Consider the following 15,418-nt stretch of genomic DNA (forward strand, 5'->3'; position numbering starts at 1 on the left):
AATGAGTATTAATTAAGTTCACTGTTCTGTGAAAAAATTCAGTTAAAACCTAAATCTCCTTCTAGTGATGATTGCTACAACAAAAGAATTTAGGCAAATAATACAAACTCAAGGCAACCAAATTAGATTTTTAAACACATCCAGCTTACCACAAATAATAGCTATAATGAAATGAGGTGAGTGTCTTTTAGAGCTCAAGTCCTACAGCTTTTTTAAAAACAACTTTCTCTCTAGACTCTCGTATTTCCTACCCACAAAACCATTAGAAAATGTTTCGCTCAGCTTCTTTAGCTGAGTTTTTTTTTAATTACTCATACTCCATGCATTTAGAAAGGCATTGCTTTTCCCCCCTAATTTTAGAATGTATCCTTGTTGAATCACCCCTAAGGCAGAACAGAGTCCAAGTGGAAAATCTTTCTGAAGTGGCTGAGAGGATTAAGAGTCAGGATGAGATTTGTCATTGTGGTTAATCTGAAAAGGTAGGAAAAAAGTAAAACAATAATAAGAGCCTACCTCTAGCTTTAACTCTGTTCTAGGCATGATTAAGGCAAGAATGCATCTCATGAGCAATCTCAAGGGCTTTCTTTGATATTGAAGCAAAGAGAAACAACTTAGTAAATAAGGCCTTTGTTTACTGTCTTGGATACCACAAATAAGCCTTGTCTCATCTGTTAATACCTCTATTATCTGCCTCTGAAAAGTACAAAGCTAAATTGGTGACATCATGGTAACAGTAATAGAATATAATATTGTAATAACTATTCTTGATATTCTGTAATTGATGATTTGGCATCTTGGAATCATGGGGCTATGCTAATGGCCCAAGGTTTTTTACAAACACCCCCACCATCAGACAGTCAGAAATCTATTACAAACCCTCCAACCATAAGCCTCCAAGTGTGTTTTGCTTCCTGCTCAATAGAGGACGTCCCCAGCTAGTTTCTTCCTGCCACTATAATAACAACGTTTTAGTCCCAGTTCTCTCTCTCTCTGCTTCTCCCTGTGAGTGACCCCATGGGGCCTTGTGTGGCATGCAGGACCTCCCATCCTCTAGGAACTAGGGACAATAAACTACTCTTTCAAAGGCAGTTGTCTCTGTGTCTGTCATCCTACTATGCGTGATTAAAATAAATCCTGGGTTCTTATTTAAATATAGTCGACACATATTATTCAAAATTTTCCTTTCTGAATACCCCACTTCTTTGAATCCTTCAAATACTTACTATCACTAGTTTTAGCACCGTTAAAAGATAAACTGAGGCACATGAAAATTTTGAAGATTTTATTTGAGCGAACATCCACTGGAATCAGGCAGCACTAAACAGAAATGGCTAGGGGCACTCCCCTGGCAGGAGCTAAGGGAAAGACTTACAGAGCAGACTCAGAAGCAAAGCAGGGAGATTATCTGCTGGGCTACAGTTTAAGTGGTTGCCTTGTTAGAGAAAGCCTAGTTGGCTGTTTGTGATTAGTTGTCCTTAAGTTTCAATTTCTTAACCTTGAGGCATTTACAAAAATTAACTCTGGCTTAGGTAGGCTGCCAAGGCTTTAGACCCACTTCAGTCTAATGGCCTCCTTATTTAATTACTTTAACAGCAACAATACTTTCTCTTGTAAATATCTCTGCTAGGCCATAGGGGAGAGACAACAGCAGAAACACAAAACCTCTGCCCTCATGGGGATTATACTCTAGGAGTGACAGTGGTAAGTGAAGTGAGGAAGCATATCTTTTATTTCATTTGAATCCCTTACTTTTCTTACCAGCATTTCACATATACGAATTTCAATAATATTTGCTGGATGAAGGAATGATCCAGTTCCCTAAAGCAGCAGAAGACATTTTCTCTATCCTTAATCATTGAACAGTGGTTTACAGTTAGAATTTCAACGAGCTTATCTCACCGATGAAGACCATGAAGCAGAGCACTATTAAATGATACAGTAATTCAAGCAGTTGGACTTGACTGAATAAACAGCCTTACTCACCAACCTTATGAACCAGGAAGTGGGTCCCCACCAGACGTTGAAGCTGCTGGCACCTTGATCATGGACTTCCCAGCCTCCAAAACTGTAAGAAATAAATTTCTGTTGTTTATAAGCCTCTGAGTCTATGGTATTTTTGTTATAGCAGCCCAAACAGAATAAGATACCGTGTAAGTGGAAACTGTTGGCTAAAGCTCTTAGAAGGTAATCAGTTGCTATCTCACTGGGAATTTAAATCAAGTCCTGGGGACCAGCCCAGGAGCCGAGTGGTTAGGTTGAGTTCACGTGCTCCACTTTGGCAGCCTAGGGTTTCGCTGGTTTGGATCCCGGGCACAGACCTAGCACTGCTCATCAAGCCATGCTGAGGTGGTGTCCCACATAAGCACAACTAGAAGGTCTTACAACTAGAATATACAGCTATGTACTGGGGAGCTTTGGGGAAAAGAAAAAAAAAAGATTGGCAACAGATTGGCTCAGGCCCAATATTTATAAAAAATAAAAATAAGTCAAGGGCCAGCCCAGTGGTACAGCAGTTAAGTTCACACGTTCTGCTTCAGCGGCCCAGGGTTCACCAGCTCGGATCCCAGGTGTGGACATGGCACCACTTGGCAAGCCATGCTGTGGTAGGCGTCCCAAATATAAAGTAGAGGAAGATGGGCACAAATGTTAGCTCAGGGCCAGTCTTCCTCAGCAAAAAAAAAAAAAAGAGGAGGATTGGCAGCAGATGTTAGCTCAGGGCTAATCTTCCTCAAGAAAAAAAATAATAAAATAAATAAATAAAACAATCACTCACTCAATCAATCAATCAAGTCCTAGGGGGCCAGCCTGGTGGCACAGCAGTTAAGTTCACACATTCCGCTTTGGTGACCTGGGGTTCACCGGTTCAGATCCTGGGTACAGACCTATGCACCACTTGTCAGGCCATGCTGTGGCAGGCGTCCCACATATAAAGTAGAGGAAGATGGGCACAGGTGTTAGCTCAGGGCTAATCTCCCTCAAAAGAAAATTTTTTTAAATAATAAATCAAGTCCTAGAAATTAGCTATAAATCTCCAATCTACATCTCTTGCAACTAAGTAATTGGTTTACATTTTAAATATATGTACCATCTTATAAGGAATGATAGGAATTTGAATTTTTTCCTAGTGTCTCACTTTCTTACCTAGTGGAATCAAATTACCTATTGAAGTAGATGCTGCTATTGCACACTCAACATTCATCTATCTACCCCTTCTCTGCCCTTAACATTTCTGCCTTTTAAACGTAATCCTAATTTTGTTCACCTTCCCCAGATTGTGTCCTTCAGGAGAGGCTGGCCCCTCCCAGTCCTGGGATATGACTCTCAGTGGGCCTAAACCTATCATGACATCCTCGTCAGTGATAGGCATAGACAGAAGAAGCAATTTTAACTAATGAGACATGAGGGAAAATCTTCTGGGGGAAGAGGTTCTCCTTAGTCTTAAAAAGGAGCAGAAGATAAATGTGTTTCCTTTTTCTGCTTCTGGATATCATCTGTAATCTGGAACTGAGACAGCCATTTTAGGACCTTAAGGGAAGCCAGACTGGAGGACAAGCCAACACCCTTAAAGTTGGCAGAGCAAAAAGAGGGAAGGGACTTGGGTCCTTGACAACATTGCCAAGCCATTGAATTATCCAGTGCTGGAAATGGCCTTACCTCCACACATCTAGCTATGTGGGATAACAAAAAGGCTTAAACCATAAGGACATTTAGTAAGGTTTTCTACTCCTGCAGTTGCAAGCATTCCCTCTCTCTTTCAACAGTTCCATTCCTAAACAGAAGGCTTCTCAATATAACAAGGTGCGGTAGATTGGATGCAAAGATTGCCTAAATTTCCTCCTATGCTCAAGCTGCTCCTCCTATTAAAAGGTGGAGTCTATTTCCCGTTGCCATGAGTCTAGTCCTTCTGCCAATAGAATACAGCCAAGTAATGTAATGCGAGTTCCAGACCTAAGCATTTTCCTTCCTAATTAGGAGAACTAGCATCTTCCTTTCCTCCTTCACTCTGTTGGAAGCCAGGCATCATGTAAGTAAACTTAATCTGAACTCCTGAATGATGAGGGACGACGACGAGAGAGGCTTTATGGAGGAGAATCAAGTAGCACCAGCCAAAAGGCAGCAAGACCACAGCAAAGTGAGTGAAGTCATCATGCACGTTCCCAGTCCCAGTCAAGCCATGCTAGCTGACACCTCATAAAGCATGGACTAGCCATCTCTGCTAAGCTGTGACTGAATTCCTGACCACAGAATTAAGCAGTAAAACACCTGCTGTTTTTAGTCACTAAGTCTCAGAGTGGTTTGTTATACAGCAACAGATAACTAAAACACAAGGTAAAATTATTTGTTCTTTTGCTTTGTAAAATTGCTAGAGTCAGTTTACAATGATTACGAATTACGTAGCAAGTAACTGAGTGCCAAGAAATATTTTTTCCCAAATATGTATGTTTTGTCTTAGTTCACAAAGGAGAACTTGTATCTATGTATGTATCACCTTGTACTAACATTTAAAAATAATTACAAATAAAAGGGGAAATACTTGCAACAAAGGAGAGTTGATATCCTTAGCAAGTAAAAACCTCTCGCAAATATAAAAGAAAAATAGTAACACCTCAGTTTAAAACAGGAAAAGCCATTTTTTTGAAGAACCAAAAATGGTCAACAAACACGAGAGGGAAATATCTTAACATCAAGCTCACTAATTTAAAAGCAATGCAAGTTAAAACAAAATGAGGCATCATTTTTCACCTACTAAGCGGCCAGAGAAAAATGTAAATAGTAAGACTTAAGGCCAGCTAGGTTCCAGCGAAAAATGGGAAAACCCCGCATTAGATGGGCAGAGTCTGGGACACCAGAGTCTCCTTGAACTACGGGGACTTTAGCATCTCTAGACTTCGGACAGAGTCAATGGCTGTAAAATGGGCATAACATAGCTACGCATAGAGCTGTGAAAAAGCTCCATGATATGCATACGGAAGAGCAATATAAGCACACTTTTTCAGCCCATTCATCCACGCGTTTACTGCCAGAGATCCTGGAAACGCATGGGAATTACAGGAAAATCTCAATACTCGTCTGGAAAATTGGAAGTGAGGTGAATGGGGAGTGATGTGGCACCAATTTTGTTGGGTGGCGGAGGGAGACGGTCCGGGTAGGAGGCGGCCAAGGCGGGAAGCTCTGCCCTCCCGGGAGACGCGACTCTGAGAACGACGCCCGCCTCGCCGATAGCCCTGTCCCGGGCTTCGAGGCTCCGCGGGGCGGGCGGCTACAGACGGAAGGCGGTGGGAAGAGCAGGATGCATGCTGATTGGCTGCCTGTGAGCACGGGGGGTGCCGGCGGAGGCTCGGGAGGGCGCGCAAGCGGAAGGCCGCGGGCGCGCTCTTCCGGTCTTTGTGGCTCGCCGCTCCGGGTCGGCGGCTCGCTGCCTGGCCACTCCTGGGCTTCGGGGTGAGCGACGCGGGCCCCGAGGCGGAGGTGGGGCGGGGTGGGCGCGCGGCCACGACGGCGGGCGCGGGCTGGAGGAGCCCCGCTCCCTGGCCTGCCCATCCCCGAGTCGCGGCTTCTTGTCCCGGTGGCGTCTCCGAGCGTCCTGCTGACGCAGAGGAGCCCAGTGCTCGAGCCCCTGCTTTCCAGCCGAAAGGGTAGTTACTGCCCCGCCTCCGTGACTTGACAAATGCTTAGCTTTAACCAGGGTGTAAAAATAGAAAGGCTAGTGCAGCCGGGCTGGTTCATAAACCACGGAATTGTAGCCTAAATGTTCTAATCTCTAAAGTTAACTGTAGTGTTAGGGTTAAATTTTACTGATGTGTTCAGCTAATTCAAGGGCATACCCTCCTATCGATATTCCCCCATCCTAAAATCAGATCGTATTTGATCTATATCACAAAATCTAATACGTAATTGTTTGTTACCATATTTCACCTTTAAAAATGTGTGATCCAGCATGTCCTAAGCTTTTTGAGACTTGAGATTGACCTTCTTTGCTTCTTTTGTGTCTCCGTGATATCTGACATGTTTTTGAGCACGTTGTAAGCATTTACTAAATACTTCTTGGTTAATTCCTCGGTAGACTCATTTATCCACAAGCAGAAAGCTTTGTCTCTTAATACCCAGCTCATGACAGAGCCCACAGTAAGTGCCTCGGTGTTTGTTGAAGAAATTCAGTGAATACCAAATTTGATCAAATGGCAAATATCCATTGTGTATTGTGTGTGTGAGGAAGATTTGCCCCGAGCTGGCATTCGTTGCCAGTCCTCCTCTTTTGCTTGAGGAAGATTGGCCCTGAGCTAACATCTGTGCCAGTCTTCCTCTACTTTGTGGGATGCTTCCATAGCCTGGCTGATGAGCAGAGCATGTCTGCACTAGGCGTCTGAACCTGTGAACTCCAGACCACTGGAGTGGAGGGCAGGGAACTTTAACCACTTGGACCTGGGGCCGGCCCCTCCAATAATATTTTTATTTAAATCAACTCATAATTAATAAGAATTTTTAAAATATTTTATTACTACCTTAAATGAAAACAGTTGCCATAGAAAGTAACTAAAAATAAATTTTTTAAAATCAGTGTTATTACAAGTTTTACAGACATATTAAAGACAGACTTTTCTCCTTGATGCACCCAAGATTGAAATAATTGAAAAGGAAATTTCTCAGTATGTGATTCATGTTAATATTGAATTCTTTTGCTTCTAAAATAACTTCTTACAGTGTTAGTGGTAGGAATTCTTCAGAATGGGAGACAGTGAATAAGGTGAGTAATGTTTAGTTTGTCACTTGATGATTATTTAGTTACAGCCTCAAACCTGCTCTCCCTTTAAATATATTACTGCTATGACTGATCTTTTAAGTTATTAGAGATTTTTTTTCACTGTTATAAGTTAACAGTGCTTTTATATCCTTCAGGAAAGAAGAAGATACTTAAAGGAACTCTGAACTACAGTACCCAGTTGTAGTGAGCTTTTTGCTAAGCTGTTTCAGCCCAGAATGGCTGTGGAATCCAGAGCAATTTCAACCCTGGTACCTCAGAATCCTCAGGAACAAGAACTAATACTGGTGAAAGTAGAAGAAAGCCTTTCCTGGGGTCAGAAATTTAAACAGAATGGGAGCACCCAATCCTGCCAAGAATTGTTTCGCCAGCAATTCAGGAAGTTTTGCTACCAGGAGACACCTGGGCCCCGGGAGGCTTTGGGCCGACTCCAGGAGCTTTGTTATCAATGGCTCATGCCAGAGGTGCACACTAAGGAGCAGATCCTGGAGCTGCTGGTCCTGGAGCAGTTCCTGAGCATCCTGCCTGAGGAGCTGCGGATCTGGGTTCAGCAACATAGTCCAAAAAGCGGCGAGGAAGCTGTGACTCTCTTGGAGGATTTGGAGAGGGAATTTGATGATCCAGGGCAGCAGGTGGGAACAGGGAGCTGTTTTATGTTGTGGGAAAAGGAACTTAGAGACTAGAGCATGTGGCATCATCATAACAGTAGGAAGAAAATTTGTCTCTACTGAGCCATAATCCCGAAGTGGCTATTAGGGTCATACCTGTCTCTTTCCTTTAGTTGTTTTTTTCCTGTCCCTCATCCCTGGAGATGTCTTTGTTGACCTCTGAGATTTTTACTAAGCTCTTTCCCTAGGGACTTCCTCGCAAAACTAACCATATTTTACTGATTTCAGGTCCCCACTAGTCCACAGGGACCAGCAGTACCATGGAAAGATTTGGCATGTCTTGCAGCATCCCAAGATTTAACAGACATCCAACTCCAGCCTTTAAAGATGCAGCTGAAACCCTGGGAACCTTGCCTTTCCCCGAAAAGTGGTAAGAGAGAGAAACTCATCTGGGAACTGTTATCACTTAGGCCTCTAGTTTTGAGTATAAAGAATTAATTGCATTTTACAAACATGCCACATGTGAGCCTCACCTTTATTATTCCAGACCAGAGGTGCTCACTTTAGCAGCTTTGTATTTAGCAACCCTGAATGAATTACAGCCGGTCTTCCTTGTGTCAGTTTCCATGTCATTTATTCACTTACTCCTTTATTACATAATAGGTACTAATACATGTCAGGTACTGGAGTAGGCACTGGGTCTCTATCTTCAAGGAACTTTCAGGTCTAGATGGCGTGGTAGAGAAGCAACAAGGCAACTGCAGTATAGAGTAAATTATAGAATAAAAGTAGGCACTGGGTATTCTGGGAGCACATATCAAGGTACCTAACCCAAGCTTAGAGGTTCAAAAAATACTTCCTAGAGAAAGAGATAACTAAACTAAGACTTGAACTGTGAGTGGGAGAAAACCAGGTAAATGGGTGGAAGGAGGAGTGTCTTAAGCTAAAGGGAAAAACTGTTTCTCTGCTTACAACACTTCTGACACCAGCTGTGTGGGGTTTTTCCTCACTAACTACCCAGATTTAACACAGACCCCACAGCTTAAGGGTTCAATTCACAAGACTCCTCCCCACTTCAGACACCAGTCGCAAGTAGTAAGTCCCCAGGTTATCCACACATCTGTCCAATTTGGCTGTAAATCAGAGGTTCCACAGCCCCCTCCTCAGGTTTCATAATTTGCTATAGCAGCTCACAGAGTTCAGGGAAACACCTTACTTACTATTACCATTTTATTATAAAGGATGCAAATGAACAGCTAGATGAAGAGGTACATAGGACTAGGTCAGAAGGGTCCCGAACACAGGAGTTTCTGTCCCTCTGGAATTTAGGGTGTGTCACCCTCTTGGCACTGGGATGCATTCACTATCCCAGACGCTCTCTGAACCCCTTTGTTTAGGGTTTTTTGGAGGTTTCATTATGTAGGCATGATTGACTAGCTCAGTCTCCAGCCCCTGTCCCTGGAGGTCAGAGAGTGGGGCTGTAAGTTCCAGCTCTCTCATCACAGTGGTCAGTTCCTTTGGCAACCAGCCCCCATCCTCCAAGAGTCATCTTATTAGCATAAACTCAGATACGGTTGCTAAGGGCTATATGAATAAGAAAAGACACTCCTCTCACCCCTACCACTTAGGAAATTCCAAGGGTTTTTAAAGCTGTGTGCCAGGGGCCAGCCTGTTGGTGGTGAAGTGGTAGTTAAGTTCTTGAGCCCTGCTTCAACGCCCCAGGTTCAGAGGTTCGGATCTCCAGTGTGGACCTACACACCACACATCAAGCTATGCTGTGGCAGCATCCCACATACAAAAGAGAGGAGGATTGGCAACAGATTTTAGCTCAGGGACAATCTTCCTCACCGCCCCCCCACCCCCCAAAATAAGCTATGTGCCAGGAACTAGGGATGAAGACCAAATATATATTTCCTGTATTACAATATTACACAAGCAAAGGCCACAAAGTCCTGAAGGTGAGAGAATACAACCCATTCTGGGAATTGCAAGTAGTTCAATTTGACTTGAATAGAGAATTCATAGGGGAGAGGGGGTTAGAGATGAACTAGAGAGGAAAATGGGACCCAGATTGTGAAAGCTTGTATGTCCTCCTAATTAGTTTGCACAGTGCAGTGGGGTCCAGTTGAAGGGTTTTAGACAAAGGAGTGACATGATGGGATTTGTGCTGTAGAACTTAGGTGCAGAGTGGAGAATGGATTTGAGGAAGGCAAGCAGAGAGTCCTGTTAGAGATTGTTGTAAACCAAGTGGCTGCAGTGAATAAATCAAGATGTATTATAGTAAGTAGGGAAGAGCAAAGCTGACCCCTGCTCATCAACACTTAAATTGCATTGTGGTAGCTGGTAATTTTTTAAAATGGAGCATGAGGGAGAGGAGTTGAGGATAATACTGGGGTTTCAGTCTTGAACAACCTGGTTAATGGTGGGACTATTCATATAAAAGGGAAAACATAAGGGAAAAAATAAATCTGATGATGTGTTTAGTTTGGGACATTTTTGTGCTTGTGAAATATCCACAAGGAATATGCCCAATTAGCAGTTGGATTTGAGCGTCTAGAGCTTAATAGACTTGGGATAGAACTGGGGATCTGAGGAGAAATCTGCTTGTGACATTTATAGTGATTGAAGCCTAGGAGATAGAAGAGAGTTTGTAAAGTGAGGATACATGAAAGCCCAGAACAGAATCTGGAGGAACTCATGTTTGCACGATTAGCCTTGAATCTAAGAAGGAACAGCCACAGAAATCAGACTAACATAGCTGGAAGAGAATGTCTCTATAAGGAAAGTGTGGTCCCCAGTATCAGTGCTACAGAGAGGCCAACTAAGTGAGATCTAGAAAGTATCCATTGGATTAAGCAGCTATGAAGTTGGTGACCTTGATCAGACTAGTATGTGGGGGATGGGATGGGACGGGACGTGGTGGGTGCCAAGGGTAAGGCAGAAACCAGATTGCAGAATGGGGTTGAGTACAGACAACCCTTTCAAGGTTTGCTCTGAATGAGAGTGAGTGAGGCTGCATGAGGGAGGCCTGTAGGCAAGGAGCTTGATTTAAACAGATGAGAGAAACTTGAGCCTATCTAAATGCTGATGAACAGGAGTCAGTAGAGAAAGGTTGAAAATACTAGGAAAGGAGTCGTAGGTAATTGATAACTGAGTCTCAGAGGAGGCGGGAAAGGGTGAAATTCAAAGTGTAGATGTAGGTCTTAGTATTAGAAAGGAGGAGGGACCCTATTATGACCAGTTAAAGAAAAGATACATGTGGACAGTGACATCTTTTGTGGGTAGAAGCTTGTATTTTCTCTCACCTAGAAACTGAATATTGAGAGTGACTGGAGAAATAGAAAATCTGTTTTTTGCTATTATCATTTCAGATTGTGAGAACGATGAATCAGTGACAAAGGACAATTTGGGAGAAAAATCACAAGGACTTCGCCAGGGACCTTCATTTGGAGCAGTTAGTGAACATGAAAGCAATTTAAAGTGGCAGCAAGGAAGTCCTACAGTGGAGCGATTAAGAAAATCCCCTTCCCAAGGGGGCAGTTTTAGTCAAGTAACCTTCACACACAAATCTCTGGGAAAGAGAGACCACCATGATGAGTCTGAGAGAAGCTTGATTCTAAGCACAAACTCGATAACGTATCAGAAAGTTCCTGCAGAAGAGAGACCCTATAGATGTGACGTATGTGGGCACAGCTTCAAACAGCATTCCTCTCTAACGCAACATCAGAGAATCCATACCGGAGAAAAGCCCTATAAATGTAACCAGTGTGGAAAGGCCTTTAGTTTGAGGTCATATCTTATTATTCATCAGAGAATTCATAGTGGTGAGAAAGCATATGAATGTAGTGAATGTGGGAAAGCCTTCAATCAGAGCTCAGCCCTCATTAGACATCGGAAAATTCATACTGGTGAGAAAGCTTGTAAATGTAATGAATGTGGCAAAGCATTCAGTCAAAGTTCATATCTCATCATACATCAAAGAATTCACACTGGCGAAAAACCCTATGAGTGTAATGAGTGTGGGAAAACCTTTAGCCAGAGCTCAAAGCTTATTAGACACCAGCGAATTCATACAGGAGAGAGACCTTATGAATGTAACGAATGTGGAAAAGCTTTCAGGCAGAGCTCAGAGCTGATTACCCATCAGAGAATCCATAGCGGAGAGAAACCCTATGAATGTAATGAGTGTGGAAAAGCCTTCAGTTTGAGCTCAAACCTCATCAGACATCAGAGAATTCATAGTGGAGAGGAACCTTATCAGTGTAATGAATGTGGTAAAACCTTCAAAAGGAGCTCAGCCCTTGTGCAGCATCAGAGAATCCATTCTGGAGATGAAGCTTATATATGTAATGAATGTGGAAAGGCTTTCAGGCACAGATCAGTCCTTATGCGCCATCAGAGAGTCCACAGTGTAAAGTGACTTGTGAATATTGTAAATACTTCAGTCAGATTTATATCTTTGTTAGTCAGAAGGGTTTACTTTGGAGCAAGACTCCATAATACTACTAGGTCTTGAGTCAATCTAACTTGCTTTGTGCAGCACTTCCTAATGCTAATGCAAATTGTCCCTTGAAAGCTTTTCCTGTGGCTATTCAGAACAGCAGATGGGAGAATCATTGCTTCCAGCTTTTCTCTTACCATTAGGAATGCTCAGGAAATAAGAAAAATGAGAATGTAACATTGAAACCTCATTTTCCATAAGAATGTCATGAAGAAGGTACAGCAACCTAGGCTCTGTCACTGCGTCCCATTGTCAGTGTTCCAGGTTTGGGGGATGGTATGGACGGTATAAGGGACATTTTGTCCCGGGGACTCAAAAATTTTACTGACCAATTAAGAACAGTGACAGGGCAGCAAGACAGATGAGGAAACGGTGTTATCAGTGATTTGTTGAGCCCAGGGCAGGCCAGAAATGAGGTAGAAAAAAGAATACAAATTAATTTATCCAAGTTATTTTTTGAGTACCTAGTGCCTGCTTTGTGCCATGCACTAGGGATACAATGGAAAATAGAACATAATCTCTACAGTTTAATGGGCAAGGCAGACAGGCAGTGACACTGGAATGATCAGTGCTGTGTGACATTGAGGAGTACCAGACACAGCCTTGGATCAGGGAAGGCTTCTGAGAAAAATGATCTGAAAGATAAGTAGGGGTTAACCAAGGAGGTAGGCAGGCCAGGGAACAATGTTCTCAGTAGAGGGAACAACAGACAAAGGCTAGCAAGAAAGTCTAGCACATCTGGAAATTAAATGGCTGCTTTGTGTGGAACACTCTGGTTGGGTTCCTTTGAAGTGGAGTAATGTCTGTAAGAGAAGCGTGGATGAGCCAGAATCTCTGAAGTTGTACCTATAACAAAATATGAGCCAGTGGAGAAGTTTCTGTTAATAGACAAAACCTGAAGATTGTAGATGACGGTGTGATATAAGGAGCTTTGTCTTGGTCTGGTGTGACTCCAGGGAAAGGGCTAATGTTTCCTTGCCCAGCCTACAAGGTAGGCTAGAACTTCATCGGGGCGGAGGTAGCTGGTGAGAAAGAGCCCAGCCTAGAGATCAAGAGTCTGTTAGAGTTCTAAGTCTCCTTGTTGCAGACATAAGGACTCCTTTGGTTCTTAGAAGCGTATCAGAGCTGCTGTCAGATTCCTTCTAACTCCCAAGGTTCTGGGTCAGCAGTTGCCATGGCTGCCATATTGTTTCTGGGGCTGTATATCCCCCCACAGTTCTAGTACACTCCCTTGGGCTCAGCTGGTCAAAAATTCTTGTTGCTGGGTCTGTGACTGTTATTCTCCAGGCACCTTGCACATGTTCAGTTTTCTATCAGTATTTCAGTTGTGAATTTTGCTAAAGATAATGCTAAACGGAAGTGACAACAGAAAGTAACAGTCATGGTCCATCCAGAGACTACCTTCCGAAGGACCTACTGGGAAAAGTGTCCTTAGACTGGTGCTTCTCAGTGCAAGGCAGAAATGTGTATAGGTCAGTCAGCAACAGAAAAACATGTTATTCAGAATACCTAATGGGTGGGAGTTATGACACACCTTACCAAAAAATATAAAAATCTACAATCTTGTGCATAGGAAAAGAAGAGTTTTCTTGATAGAAAGAAAGAAGTGATGCTCCTGTTGGGCATGTACTAACCAGCAAGATGGCAGAAGGGCTAAATGCCCATGCTTAGAGAGAATGAAAAAAGGAAGGGATAGGGTCATTTGGAAAAGATAGTAAAGTGTAACAACGTGGTAAGAGCTGTTCAACTGTTCTTTTCCTCTTCCACCATGACCCAAACAAACTGAAAAGGGTAGGACAGACATGAAGTAGGAATTGGTACAACATATATTACAAAAGGGATTCTTTCTTTATAGAGAGTTCTTGCATGTATGGATGAGCAATGTAATAGGTACTTGCTAAGGGCTTTGTATATATGTGTTAGTAATTTCTCACTACAGCCCATTATTTTTCAGATGAGGAAATGAAGGCTTGGAGTCATGGCTTACTCAAAGTCATATAGCTAAGAAGTGGTGAGGTCAGACTTTGAACCCAGTAGGAATCCAGAGCCCTCTATGGAGCCACTTCTCTATACTGTCTCCCCATGAAAAAGTCCCACTAGAAAAAATGGTAGTTAAATAGGCAAATCACAAAAGAAGAAATGCCAATGGACAATAAATGTTCAGCCTTGCTAGAATTAAAGGTGTATATTAAAGCAAGAGTCGAGATGGCACTTTTTTTCCCTCATAAAATTCATAAAGATTCAGGGAAATTGGGACTCTAATGCTGCTGGTGAGATGTGAATAGATACTGTCTGGCAATCAGTACCAGAAGCCTTAAGCATTGCCTTTTGACTTTAAAATTCTACCTGGAACTGTATGCTTCAGAAACCATCATGAATGTATACAAAGTCTTAAAAGCTGTTAAAAGTGATATTGATTAACTTAAAAAATGACAAAGCATTCATATCTTAAGTAAAAGTTTAAGATGATATGTACAGTATGATTCCATGTAAAAATATATTTATGCATAAAAAATACTGGAAGTATATAATTTCAAAGTGCTATACTGGTTATCTTGGGTTGATAAGATTATAGGTGATTTAATTTTTTTCTCTGTTTTCCAAATTTTCCTACAATAAATATCTAAAACTTCTAAAATTAGAGGGAAAAGGTTAAAAGGGGGATGGAAGCCCAGGATAGTCAAGAAATATTAAGAAAAACATGCTTTCTATAACATCTCTGCCCCTTCCAAGTCCTAAGAGATTAGCTAACTTGCTAACTCTGATCCTCAGTTTCCCCATTAGTAAATGACAGTGGCAGATGTACTCATCTTACACTCGTATACAAAAAAGTCTTCTGCAAATTATAAATCTCTGTGTAAGTACGAAGGAGATTTATAATTAAGAGAAGCAGTAGCTTTCAAGTGGAGACACTTGTTCTTGTTAGTGATTTTCCATGAATCCCGCAACCGTAAGCAAGTCACCTCATGACTCTGGACCCTCAGTTTAAAGGAGCCGAAGTAGATGATCTCTTACAGTTAAAGCTTCGACATTCTGTGTGTTTATGAACTGGAGGGGCACAGATAGAAGGTAGATGTTAAAGGTAATTGTTTTCTCCTTCACAGGCTTGCTGGAGGAAAAGTAATTCATGCCCTTCTGCTCAGGGCTCTCTTTCTCTTGGTAGAGAGGCAGTCCAGGGGAAAACAATGTCTGCCTTAACTGGATTTTGCACAGATTCACATATTTTAAAATAATGGGTAATTTAGGCAAGGTGCTTAATAAATACCAGTTTCCTACCCCTCCCCTTCTCTTTCCTTATTTCCATAGGCTGTAGTTACCACCGTCCAGCTGGGATTGGAAATTTAAAGCAAATCTGACCTTGGTCTCTCCAAGCTTCCCTGTAAACTCCTTTGCTCCGCTTGCTCCATAAAGTGAATCCTTAGAGCAAGGGAGAGTGCCAATTAGAATAATTTCGCATGCAGGAGAAACCAACCTGCAGAGCATTTGTGCAAAGTCAAGAGGAGGGGTGAGCTCCCTGGACAGACCCCACTTAGACTCACCCACCCGCTG

The 15,418-nt window shown here is 42.5% G+C and overlaps 1 protein-coding gene across 5 annotated transcripts in view; it reads left to right on the forward strand.

Moving 5' to 3' along the window:
• Positions 1 to 15,418, forward strand: part of ZNF397 (zinc finger protein 397) — an 83,669-nt gene that overhangs the window by 30,885 nt on the left and 37,366 nt on the right. For 2 of the 5 annotated variants that reach the window (XM_070220909.1, XM_070220910.1), the window contains 3 exons: positions 6,898 to 7,392; positions 7,657 to 7,798; positions 10,740 to 14,066. In XM_070220909.1, the coding sequence (XP_070077010.1) occupies positions 6,979 to 7,392; positions 7,657 to 7,798; positions 10,740 to 11,788 (1,605 nt within the window). In that variant the 5' untranslated portion in view covers positions 6,898 to 6,978 and the 3' untranslated portion in view covers positions 11,789 to 14,066. Of the gene's footprint in view, positions 1 to 5,331; positions 5,443 to 6,702; positions 6,746 to 6,897; positions 7,393 to 7,656; positions 7,799 to 10,739; positions 14,067 to 15,418 lie in introns of those variants that run through there. The other 3 variants (XM_070220908.1, XM_070220912.1, XM_070220911.1) reach the window with 3 other exon arrangements.

The sequence above is a fragment of the Equus caballus genome, chromosome 8 (genome assembly GCF_041296265.1).
Source record: "Equus caballus isolate H_3958 breed thoroughbred chromosome 8, TB-T2T, whole genome shotgun sequence".
NCBI classification, from domain to species: domain Eukaryota; kingdom Metazoa; phylum Chordata; class Mammalia; order Perissodactyla; family Equidae; genus Equus; species Equus caballus.